At 43.6% G+C, this 11415-nt stretch overlaps 1 protein-coding gene across 12 annotated transcripts in view; it reads right to left on the bottom strand.

Annotated features, from left to right (window-relative positions):
* The window catches only part of PKD2L2 (polycystin 2 like 2, transient receptor potential cation channel), a 55231-nt gene extending 47164 nt beyond the window's left edge, over nt 1-8067 (bottom strand). For 5 of the 12 annotated variants that reach the window (XR_008317661.1, XM_053302675.1, XM_053302674.1 and 2 more), the window contains exons 1-2: nt 7894-8053; nt 1142-1243 (exon numbers count right to left, since the gene is read on the bottom strand). Coding sequence is in view for 10 of the 12 variants with exons in the window: in XM_053302675.1 (XP_053158650.1) it covers nt 1142-1243; nt 7894-7945 (154 nt within the window). In the remaining 2 variants the exon portion in view is untranslated. Of the gene's footprint in view, nt 1-1141; nt 1244-7557; nt 7690-7893 lie in introns of those variants that run through there. The other 7 variants (XM_053302672.1, XM_053302680.1, XR_008317662.1 and 4 more) reach the window with 6 other exon arrangements.
* Nucleotides 8068-11415: the final 3348 nt, after the last annotated feature.

The raw sequence follows: 11415 nt of genomic DNA on the forward strand, positions 1-11415 counted from the left end.
TTGGAGGAAAATTGGGATTAAAATGAATAAACAGATACACACATACACACACTGTTGCATGTTACAAAGGATTCTGGGTCACATTCTAGAATGCATGCGCAGTTCATGTGGGGTATTCTGACCTGTTGCCCTCTGTGAAATGGTGATAAGAGTGCAGCCTAAAACACGTCTAACACACTTCTGTGCTTCACACTGTAGGGAAACATACATCATGATACTCAAACTGCCTTCTAGGAAATCTTGTCCACCATAACTCATCTTCTCACTGAGGAATCTCAGACAAATTTCCAAGAAGCTCTAGGGTTCCCTGGAACACAGTTTTAAACCCCTTGAGTTAGGCCTCAAAGGAGCAATTTGCCCAAGGCCATACAGTGAGCTTCAAAGCTAAGTGGAGATTTGAACCTATGTTTTCCACAACCAAGTCTAATCAATGATTCCCAAACTCTCATGTACTAATATGATGCAAGTGGAGTTTAAGTGTGCATTGAGGAACCACGTGGGATACACCCACCATCTTATGCCCTGTATCAAAAGCTTGGGAAACGCTGCTTTAACCACTACCCTATAGCCACAAGTACTCTTTGTGGGGACACATTGGCTGACATCCAGACTAATGAAGTGCTTGCACAAACGTGTTGCACTAGTGCAAAGTTGTTGCACTAGCTAGCTGCACTAAGCCTGGAGCTTGCATTGTGCTGTGCTCATGCAAACATGTTTGCAATAGTGTAACACAAGGTGCACAACCTGTAGCATGCCTCACATGTTGTGGCTGGGGATCTTTGCACAATAATGCAATTGCAGAATCCGTGCAACTTTGCACCAAACCTACATGATCTTCTTACACTTCTTCACTATGTTCTTCACAAGCACTTCTTTAGTCTGGATGTCAGCCAAAGAGAAGTTAAAACAGAATAGAATCCTATACTTTTCCAATGATAGTCTTGGGTTGGTCTAGAAAGGTTTTTGTTCAGCAACAAGAGACTGCCATGGATGGTATATCCTGTATTTATAACAGTTTGCAAACATTATTTTCTATACTGTATGTAGGTGGAAAGTCACATTATTATTTCTTTATCTCCCATAACATAAATTTGCAGGAAAAAAGCTAACTGTAAATTATGTACATTGTTCATTGACTTACATATACATAGATCTGTTAGAAAAATGATGTAGATCAATAGTTCTTGAAGAGTAGTTTTTATTTCTAGCTCTCTGCTATGGGTCAGGCGAGGTTTCATACTACCTATAATGTGTGAAATGTTCAGAGAGAACACAAAAGGAATGTGAGGTACTGACCAAAATATTGTGATATGCAGAACATGCCAACTCAAGCAAAAGTTAGTCTGAATGCTGTGAGAAAAAAGAAGTAACTCTTTTAGTAAAACTAATGGAGCCTACCTTCTGCTTCTTTTAACATCGTGACCCTCACCCATGTACTGTGAATTTGGTTTGTATCCAGCGGCCACCATCTTGAAACAAGATAGCAGACTGGCAAATAAATAAATAAATAAATAAATAAATCCCTGTCATGGTCCCCTAGAACCACATCCCATGTGCTGAGAATTTAGTTTGTATTGGACTATAAACGCAAAAGTTATTAGAGGGAGACACATGGACATGGTGAGCTTATAAGCCCTATTCTTTTTTAAAATTAGGCTAACAAATCCTGATTTATTTACAGATTGGTAAAAGACAAATGTAAACCGAAAGTTATCAGCTAGTTTCTGATTACATTAAATAAACTAATGGCTTTTAACAGATTTTATGGCATTTGCTATGATATGATGATGGCAACTAATTTTGTCTTGGGTTTCTTTAACTAATTCTTTTAATTGTGTTATGGTTTTAATGTGATTTTATTGTTTTAACTTTTATGTAAACCTTATGTAAGTTTTTGTTGGTATATAAATGTGCAAATTCGATTCAATTAAATTACCTACAGGTGAAACTCGGAAAATTAGAATATTGTGCAAAAGTCCATTAATTTCAGTAATGCAAATTAAAAGGTGAAACTGATATATGAGACAGATGCATTACATGCAAAGCGAGATAAGTCAAGCCTTAATTTGTTATAATTGTGATGATCATGGCGTACAGCTCATGAAAACCCCAAATCCACAATCTCAGAAAATTAGAATATTACATGGAACCAAGAAGACAAGGATTGAAGAATAGAACAATATCGGACCTCTGAAAAGTATACAGTGTACTGTGCTTGATTGGCCAGCAAACTCGCCTGACCTGACCCCATAGAGAATCTATGGGGCATTGCCAAGAGAAGGATGAGAGACATGAGACCAAACAATGCAGAATTGCTGAAGGCCGCTAATGAAGCATCCTGGTCTTCCATAATACCTCATCAGTGCCACAGGCTGATAGCATCCATGCCACGCCGCATTGAGGCAGTAATTGCTGCAAAAGGGGCCCAAACCAAGTACTGAATACATATGCATGCTTATACTTTTCAGAGATCCGATATTGTTCTATTCTTCAATCCTTGTCTTCTTGGTTCCATGTAATATTCTAATTTTCTGAGATTGTGGATTTGGGGTTTTCATGAGCTGTACGCCATGATCATCACAATTATAACAAATTAAGGCTTGACTTATCTCGCTTTGCATGTAATGCATCTGTCTCATATATCAGTTTCACCTTTTAATTTGCATTACTGAAAATAATGGACTTTTGCACGATATTCTAATTTTCCGAGTTTCACCTGTAGTTTAAGAAAAAGATTAAACAAAATCATAGATGACAGATCTATCAATAGCCACTTTGCCATGATAGCTAGACTGATAGAGAACTGCAAGAAAAGTGTGAAAAAATTGATTCATAACCTACTAAAAACCACCCACTTGGCTGTAGGTCAAAGTGAAAATCACTGAGCCACCCACAGAAGGAAGTACATCCCAAAGATTTGTTAATTGTGTATAAATTAACACAGCAAATTCAGACTCAATCACTCAACAGATCACTTCAAAAGAAAGAACTGTGACCAATATTCTCATTTTTAGAAAGCAGATCTTTAAATGGAGATAAGACATAGGTACAAAAGAATTTATTTATATTACTAGCTGTGGGAGAAAATGTTTTCTGTATTGCTACAAGAGTCCCTGTCAATTTTATGAGAAAGCAATAGGCTAGTGGGGGTTGGTTCCTCCCCCTTTTCATGTTGATAACATTATCTGTTTCAGAATTTTTTTTTAAAAAACCTTTAAAAAATAAAAATGGGGCAGTGTAAAAACCAGAAAGCAATAGAACAGGTCAGACGCAGAACTTTATTGAAGAGGTTATGAGGGCGGGGGGAAGCAGCAGCAAAAAACTTCAGGATTTGTCAGAACCTCTTGAGAACAATATTTTAGACTTGAAACCCCAATATTATACTTTTATTGCCTGCTTTACAGCCATGATCCACCGAACGGAATGTGCCAGAATAAGTTTTTTTAAATAATGAGGAAAATTGCTCAGTTTCTTACTGAAATTAAAAAGACAAGTTATGAAATTCTTAACTTGTGCTTTTAATTTCAATGTGATTACTTTGAGTAATTTTCCTCAGTATGTCAGCCAATTATTCTACAAAAACCATGGGATTTGTTAGAGACACATGAAAGCAATATATTTAAAATGAAATCTTTGTATGATTAAAATTGTATTAACCCCTTCTCAGCCAAAACCCATTTTTAACAACTGCAACAACAAGAAAAGAAATGGGAACAACTGATTCTAAATCTAAGATATCAAACACAGCCAGATTCACATGTCACACAGGATTAGGAGGACTAATGCAGTGAGCCACAAAACCAACAAAATCCATGTGCTACTATCTTCTTTGAGGAATAAATGGTATTCTGAGAAAAGAACCCAAAACATCAACTTCTGCCATAAAGCATTTGAAGAATTCACATTTCCTCTGTCTGTTCCAGGGCTCTTTTTTCTCAAATACAATTTATTACACTGAAAGCTTCGGAAGTTCTATAGCTTGCTTGCTTGCTTGCTTGCTTGTTTGTTTATTTATTTATTTATTACACTTGTATACCACCCCAAACTTGTGTCTCTGGGTGGTTCACAATGACAAAACAGCTAAAAACACATATTAAAACACATAAAAGAAATTAAAAACTAACAATTTAAAAATCAGTCACAGAATTAAAACCTATACATTATCCAGAAGCTGAAAAAGCCTGAGTAAAAAGAAGGGTTAAAAAAAAAATTTTTTTTTTAAATGGTCGGAGATGGGGAGGATTGTATCTCAATAGGGAGCGCATTCCATAGTCCCGGGGCAGCAACTGAGAAGGCCCGTCTCCGTGTGGCCACCAGACGAACTGGCGGCAACTGGAGATGGACCTCCACAGACGACTGCAACGGACGGTAGGGCACATAATGAAGAACGCATTCTCTCAAATACCCAGGGCCTAAGCCATTTAGGGCTTTATACAGTAAGTTATAACTAGCACTTTGTATTTTGCCCGGAAAGCTATAGGCAGCCAGTGTAACTTCATCAGCAGAGGTGCAATGTGGTCTCTCCGAGATGACCCAGAGACCAGCCTGGCTGCCGCATTCTGAACCAACTGGAGTTTCTGGACTACGTACAAAGGGAGCCCCATGTAGAGCGCATTACAAAAGTCAAGTCTGGAGGTTACCAACATATGTACCACTGTTTTGAGGTCATTGATCTCGAGAAACGGGCGCAGCTGGCGTATCAGCTGCAGCTGATAGAAAGCATCCCTGGCCACTGCCTCAACCTGAGAAACCAGGGAGAGCTGTGGATCCAAAAGTACTCCCAGACTGCGAACCTGTTCCTTTTGGGGAAGTGTGACCCCATCTAGAACAGGTAGATCAACATCATTTCTGGAGTTCTGACCCCGCACAATAAGTACCCCTATCTTATCTGGATTCAGCTTCAGTTTATTCTCCCTCATCCAGCCCATTACTGCTTCCAGGCAAGCATTTAGGGAGGATATGCCAGCTCCTGAAGAAGTTGATATGGAGAAGTAGATCTGGGTGTCATCAGCATACTGGTAACAGCCAGCTTCATATCCCCTGATGATCTCTCCCAATGGTTTCATGTAGATGTCAAAAAGCACTGGAGAAAGTATGGAGCCTTGAGGGACACCATACTTAAGCTCAGATCTCGAAGTGCAACAATCTCCAATCGACACCATCTGGAATCTATCCGAGAGGTAGGAGCGGAACCACTGTAGAACAGTGCCTCCCACCCCCAACACCCTCAGACATTCCAGAAGGATACTATGGTTGATAGTATCGAAAGCCACTGAGAGATCCAAAAGGACCAACAGAGTCACACTTCCTCTGCCAATTCCCAACTGGAGATCATCCATCAGGCAGACCAAGGCAGTCTCCACCCCACAGCCCGCCCAAAAACCAGTTTGAAATGGGTCTAGATAATCAGTTTCCTCCAAGACCGCCTGGAGCTGAGAGGCCACTACCCTCTCAATTACCTTGCCCATCCATGGGAGGTTGGAAACAGGCCTATAATTGCTCAACTCTGAGGGATCTAATGCAGGCTTCTTTAGAAGAGGCCTAATAATTGCCTCCTATTGGATATATCACTCCAATCTAGCCCAGTAGCACATATGATTTTGGTAGGTATAGATAATTAATATGCTGGTATTCTGGATCTTTTTTCCATTATTCCAATCATCACCCAAAACAGGGTACTAGAATGTGGAATTTGTAATAGTCTTTACAGCTTATATAATAAGTTTAATCTAGTCCAATGGGACATGATTTTCCTTGAGAAGCATGGGTTGTGCAATGCCCTCCCAGGAGATATATATGGGTTTTCTCTCTTTTGGCCTTTTGAAGGCAGCTGAAAATTCTCCCCCTGGGCCTTTGGGATAGGACAGAAGGGTTGACTGGTGGTCAACTGTGCGATCTTTGTCATTGGTGTGATTCTTGGTGCGACCTGGTCATTGTGTTTGCCAGCAGACATTTCACCCGAACTGGCCCAGATTGTACATGCGTTTGAATATCTGAATAGGGCTATGGTTTTGATGTGTGCGGTCACAGGAACATAGGGATGTTCAATCACCCCGAACATAAGAACAGCCCTGCTGGATCAGGCTGAAGGCCTATCTAGTCCAGTATCCCGTTTCACACAGTGGCTCACCAGATTCATTTGAGAAACCCACAGGCAAGAGGTGAGGGCATACCCTCTCTTGCTGTTACTCCCCTGCAACTGGTATTTAGAAGTATCTTGCCTCTGAGGCTGGAGGCAAGATGCAACCATGACAGATAGGGATAGGGATAGTTCAGTGGTAGAGTGTCTGCTTTGCATGCAGAAGGTCTTAGGTTCAATCCCTGGCAACCCCAGGAATGCTGGCAAACATTCCTGCCTGAAACCTTGGAAAGCCACCAGTACAGACGATACTGAGTGAGGTGGGCCAATGGTCTGTCTCAGTACAAGGCAGGTTCCGATGTTCCTATGACCGCACACATCAAAACTATAGCCTTGTTCAGATACTATGTTCAACACATGTACAATCTGGCCCAGTTTGGATGATATGTTTGCTGGCACACACAACGACATGGTCACACCAAGAATGAGTTTTCTGTGATATCTTGGCACACTTTTTATCATGTGAGGCGGCTGTTCATCTGTATCGGCTCTCTAAACACACTCCATATAACATCAAATAAGTATTGGGTGCGCACATGGAAGGGCAATTCACATGAACAGCCCCCTCATGCAATTAAGGAACAGACCAACACATTTGCCATCAACATCATGGCAGGCACACTTTTGACAAAGCCCCATCATTGCTGATGTGCCAGCAGGCATCTTGCCCAAACTGGCCATCTATGTACAGATCTGATGCATCATGCACGTACAGTAATTTATTCACATGTTAAGTTGAACACATATACAGCAGAACACTCCCTATTAACACTGTTTGAGGGACCAGGTTCACTTTTTGGATGAATGTATGTAGTCATTCACACAAAAACAGGTATGTGTGTACAGACAGCTGAACAACTGTACAACATAATGTCTGAATAGGGCTCATGCCTATCCAGAAAGACGAAACAGCAGCTCTACCAACAGCTGACATGTGCAGTCATTGTACAGTTGTACTGCTACTCAAACAAAATCCAGATTTTCCACATTTAAAAAATGTGACATGTTAAGCATGAGAAAAACACAGGGTTGTAAATGGGTGGATGATGTCAATCACCTCCCCATAAAAGGTAATAAAGTATGACAATCCTGGACCAAACATCTGTGTGGACCAAACATATCCCATTGTTGGTTTGTTTTGTTTACACAATAATTATTTATAAAACGCAGGTTCTTCTGGTTGATTCTGTTCCAGGTAGGCTCTGCCTGCATGGAAAGGGGTGCATGTATAGTATTTATTGGTTGGGTTTGGGGTCTAAAATATTGCTCTGAAGCGTCTCCAACGCTTCTCCTGGATTTATTTGTTTACTTGCTTCAGTTTATTTAGAAAGGGGCATTTCAGTCCGGCTTTTACATCGTACCAAAAAATTAAAAATCAGTTTTGCCGCGTACAAGTGTTTTTTTAAAAGATAACTTGCCGTTAATATGACTCCCTCCCAGAAGTAATTTTAAAGACGTGGTGTCAAAATGGCATATTTGAGTGATCTTCGTGGCATTTCCATCGTTTTGGACGCCCCACTCCCGAGGTTCTCTTGCAGAAACCCGCCACCCGCCGGCCCCGCCCTAAATCTGACCCCGCCCAGGCAATACTTGGCAAGAAGAGGAGGCGTGGATGGGATGGGAGACGGCGAGGAAGGCGCTCGTGAGCGTTAGGCGGGAGGCAGCAGAAGCGATGAACGGGGCCAGGCAGGCTATGCCCAAGAGCGGGCGGCGCGGAACGGCCTGGCAGAACTGAGCAGGGCGGCCATACCCACCATAACTGCTTCGCTGCTCTAACAAGGGCGGATCTTGGTTGAACGAGTCCATGGCGGGCCGCGGAGGGGAGATAAAATAAAGCGGCCCCTGCCTACAGGCGCGCCCGCTGCGCCGCTTCTGTCCTCCCCAGGTTCCAATAACGAACCGACGAGCGGCGCCTTGTGGGCGGGGTCAGCGGCTGGGGCGAAGGAGAGGCGCCTCGCCTCTCGGGGGCCGCCTGAGTCGCGGGCTTTGCTAGCGGGCTACGTTCTTGGGCAGAGGAGGAAGAGCCGGTTCGCTCCCTTAATAAGAAGGGGTCGTGGCCGAGGCACGCCGCTGCAGTGCATGTTGTGGGAGAGAGACTTGTCACACCAAGTACACGGTGACGTGTCCCCCACTTGTAGGGATGGCCAGCTGGGCTCCTGTGCATTGCAAGCCCGACTCCGCGCATGTTTACTGGGAAGGAGGAGCCTCGCTGAGCTGAGTGGGAACTCAGGCACAAGTATGCAGGCATAGAATTGCAGCTGCTTTAGTACAAGTACGACTGCTTTTTGTGTAAAACATTTGGTTTTACCACTTCTGTTTGAGTTTTTCTCACCCCTGACTCACCTGTGAAGTTACCAGTCCTGGCTGTGATCTCCTTGGCATCTGGTCATCCTCATAGGGAAGGTCCCAGAGAAACTAAGGTAGAATTCGATTTATAGCCCAAATCAGAGGTGTGCCTAGGTAATTTTGGAGTCTGGACCTAAAGGCCTTTGGAGCGCTCCCCCCCCCCGGCAAGTTAAGCATCATTTTTTAACATGTAGGTTCTTGAGGGCACAAACCACATCACCTAGGACAGCCGAAAGAGGATTTGAGTGTCCCCAGGGAGTGTGGAGGCCCTGGACTTCAGCCCCAATGTCCAGGGGTAAGAGCACCTCTGGCATCATTGAGGTAACTCAACAAGGTTTGGAAGAAAGGGTGCACTCCAGTTAAAACTATAGTTCATATGTCACGCCCTGTAGGACTGCTTCATATCTATCTATATATTTAATTCCCCTGGGTGCACCTTAGAATGTGCGTCCAGGCATCCAGCTGATTGGCTGGGTGGTGGAGGCACCTGATAGGCTGAGGTGCACCCAGGAGGATTGATCATCATGGTGGACAGGCTGAGTTAGGAGGGAGGGGGGAAACACCCGGCCCCAAAGAGCACACAGATGCTCTGTGTGGGTTGGCTGGTATCTATATATTTAATTCTCGTGGACGTGCCTCAGCCTCTGTGGGGATGCGTCCCGGCAACCCAGCTGATTGGCTGAGGCGCGTCTCAGTGGTGGAGGACGTTGGCGGCAGCGGGCTTTGCCAGGCCATGGAGGCCAGGGCGGCGGCGGGCCTGGCCGGGGAAGCCAGCAGTGGTGGGGGCCCTGGCCCGGACGGGGAGGGCGGCGGGCCCGGCCCGAACACGGAGGCTGGCAGCGGACGGGGAGGCCAGCGGTGGGCCTGGCCCGAATGCGGAGGGCGGCGGGTCCGGCCCGCTGAGGCGGTGGCGGCGGGCCCGGATGCCAGGCGGCGGCACTCGGCTGGGCCGGAGACTGGGGCGGGGGGAGAGAGGCGGCGGATCCGTCCCAGCGTGGAGGCCAGGCAAGGAGGTGGCCGCCCGGCCGGAGACTGGGGCGGGGGGGAGAGAGGTTGCCTGCCCCAAAAAAACATGAAAAGTGTACCCAGTCAGGAAGCAAGGAAAGATCAGGTACATAAGAAGAAGGTGGCTTCTTATGTACCTGATCTTTCCTTGCTTCCTGACTGGGTACATTTTTCAAGTTAAAACCACATGTGGGTTTACACATGTGGATTCCATTCAGAGTAGCATCTTGCATTATGAATTGTGGGCATTAATACATGTGTACATGGTACACCACCATGTTTGAATTCACCAAGTGTACATATATCAGAAACTGTGGCCAACTGTAACTTCTTCTGAGAAGTGTGGGCTTTGTTCTAAGCATGCTAATATTGTGCTGTATGTTCCATTGCAACTAATGACAATAGTGTGCTCTGATGTCTTAATAATTGTAAGGTAAATAATTTGACAGTGCAAATAAAATCAAGTATACATTATTACATTACTTTGAAAGGTTTAAGGATATGTGTTTTATTAGATTATAAGGACTAACACAGTTTTCCAGAAGAAATTCCCCTCTTTTTAATTTTTTAAAAATCTAGAATTGTTCATCTATCCTTTCCTGCCTCCGTATGGATTTTTATCACTGGCTAGAATGTTAGCTCTCTACAGACCATAATAATTAGATTGTGTTCCATCGAGCTTGTTGATGTCCGCTCCCCGCCCCCCATATAAATTTTGGGTCATTGTTTTAATTTAATTTCCATTTGTCTTTAAAAAGGCACAGTCCAGAAACTGCTTTAAGAAGTGCATTCAAAAATTACTACAATAGAATGTTTTTTTCTTAATCTAAAATACTCAAAGCACCTTAGTCTTTCCTCACAGGGAAGGTGCTCCAACCCCCCCCCCCCGATAATTCTGGTTGCTCTTTTCCAGCTCTATGATGCCCTATTTAAGATGTGTGATGTACCTGATATTCCAGATGTGTCTGCACAGTATACTGTGCAAGGGCATTATGATACTGACAACTTTGGTTTTTGTCACTTTCCTGATGATCCCAAATACAGAATTGCCTTTTTCATCATTGTCATGCATTGGCTTGATATTATCCACTACGACACCATGGTTTATTTCCTTTTAATCACCGCCATAAATATATATATATATATAAAGTTAGGAATCTTTGCTCCACTGTGCAGCCCTTCACACTTACTTACACTGAACTTCATTTGCCATCTTATTGCCCATTCAACCCAGTTTGGAAAGATTCTTCTGGAGTCCTTCACAGTCTGCTTAGGTTTTAACAATGCTGAAGAATTTGGTGTAATTCACCAGCTTGGTCACTCCAAGTCCAGATCTTATATGAATAACTTAAGCACCAGTCCTAATACAGAGCCTCTGAGGACTTCATTTCTTACTTCCCTCTGTTGTGAGAGTGTATACCTAGTTGTTTTAAACTACAAAGATACTGTCCTTTTATTTGATGTTTATTCAGGAGTCTTCAGTCAGACTTTTTCTAAAGCTTTTTGAGGTACAGTATACTACACAATTGCAGATGATCCCCTATCCACATAGAGTCTAATGCGGCGGTGTCCAGCAACTCCTCTTATGTGGTTAGGCTAGATCAGTTTCAGTTTGTGAATCCTAATGATGTGGATAAGCTGCTTGGAGTGGTGCAGTCTACCACCTGTTCTCTTGATCTTTGACCAACGTGGCTTATACTGTCTGGCAGGGGGGTTGTTGTAGAAGGCCTGGTAGAGGTTATAAATGCTTCTCTGAGGGAGAGCAGGATGCCTTCTTGTCTTATGAAGGAATCATCAGACGACTTCTAAAGAATCCTGCAGTCCCCTAGACTTAGTCTCCAACCTTCCATAATTGGACAAGATAATTGAGAGGGTGGTGGTCTCCCAGCTCCAGGCAGTCTTGGAGGAAACTGATTATCTAGACC

The sequence above is a fragment of the Hemicordylus capensis genome, chromosome 2 (genome assembly GCF_027244095.1).
Source record: "Hemicordylus capensis ecotype Gifberg chromosome 2, rHemCap1.1.pri, whole genome shotgun sequence".
Classification (NCBI taxonomy): domain Eukaryota; kingdom Metazoa; phylum Chordata; class Lepidosauria; order Squamata; family Cordylidae; genus Hemicordylus; species Hemicordylus capensis.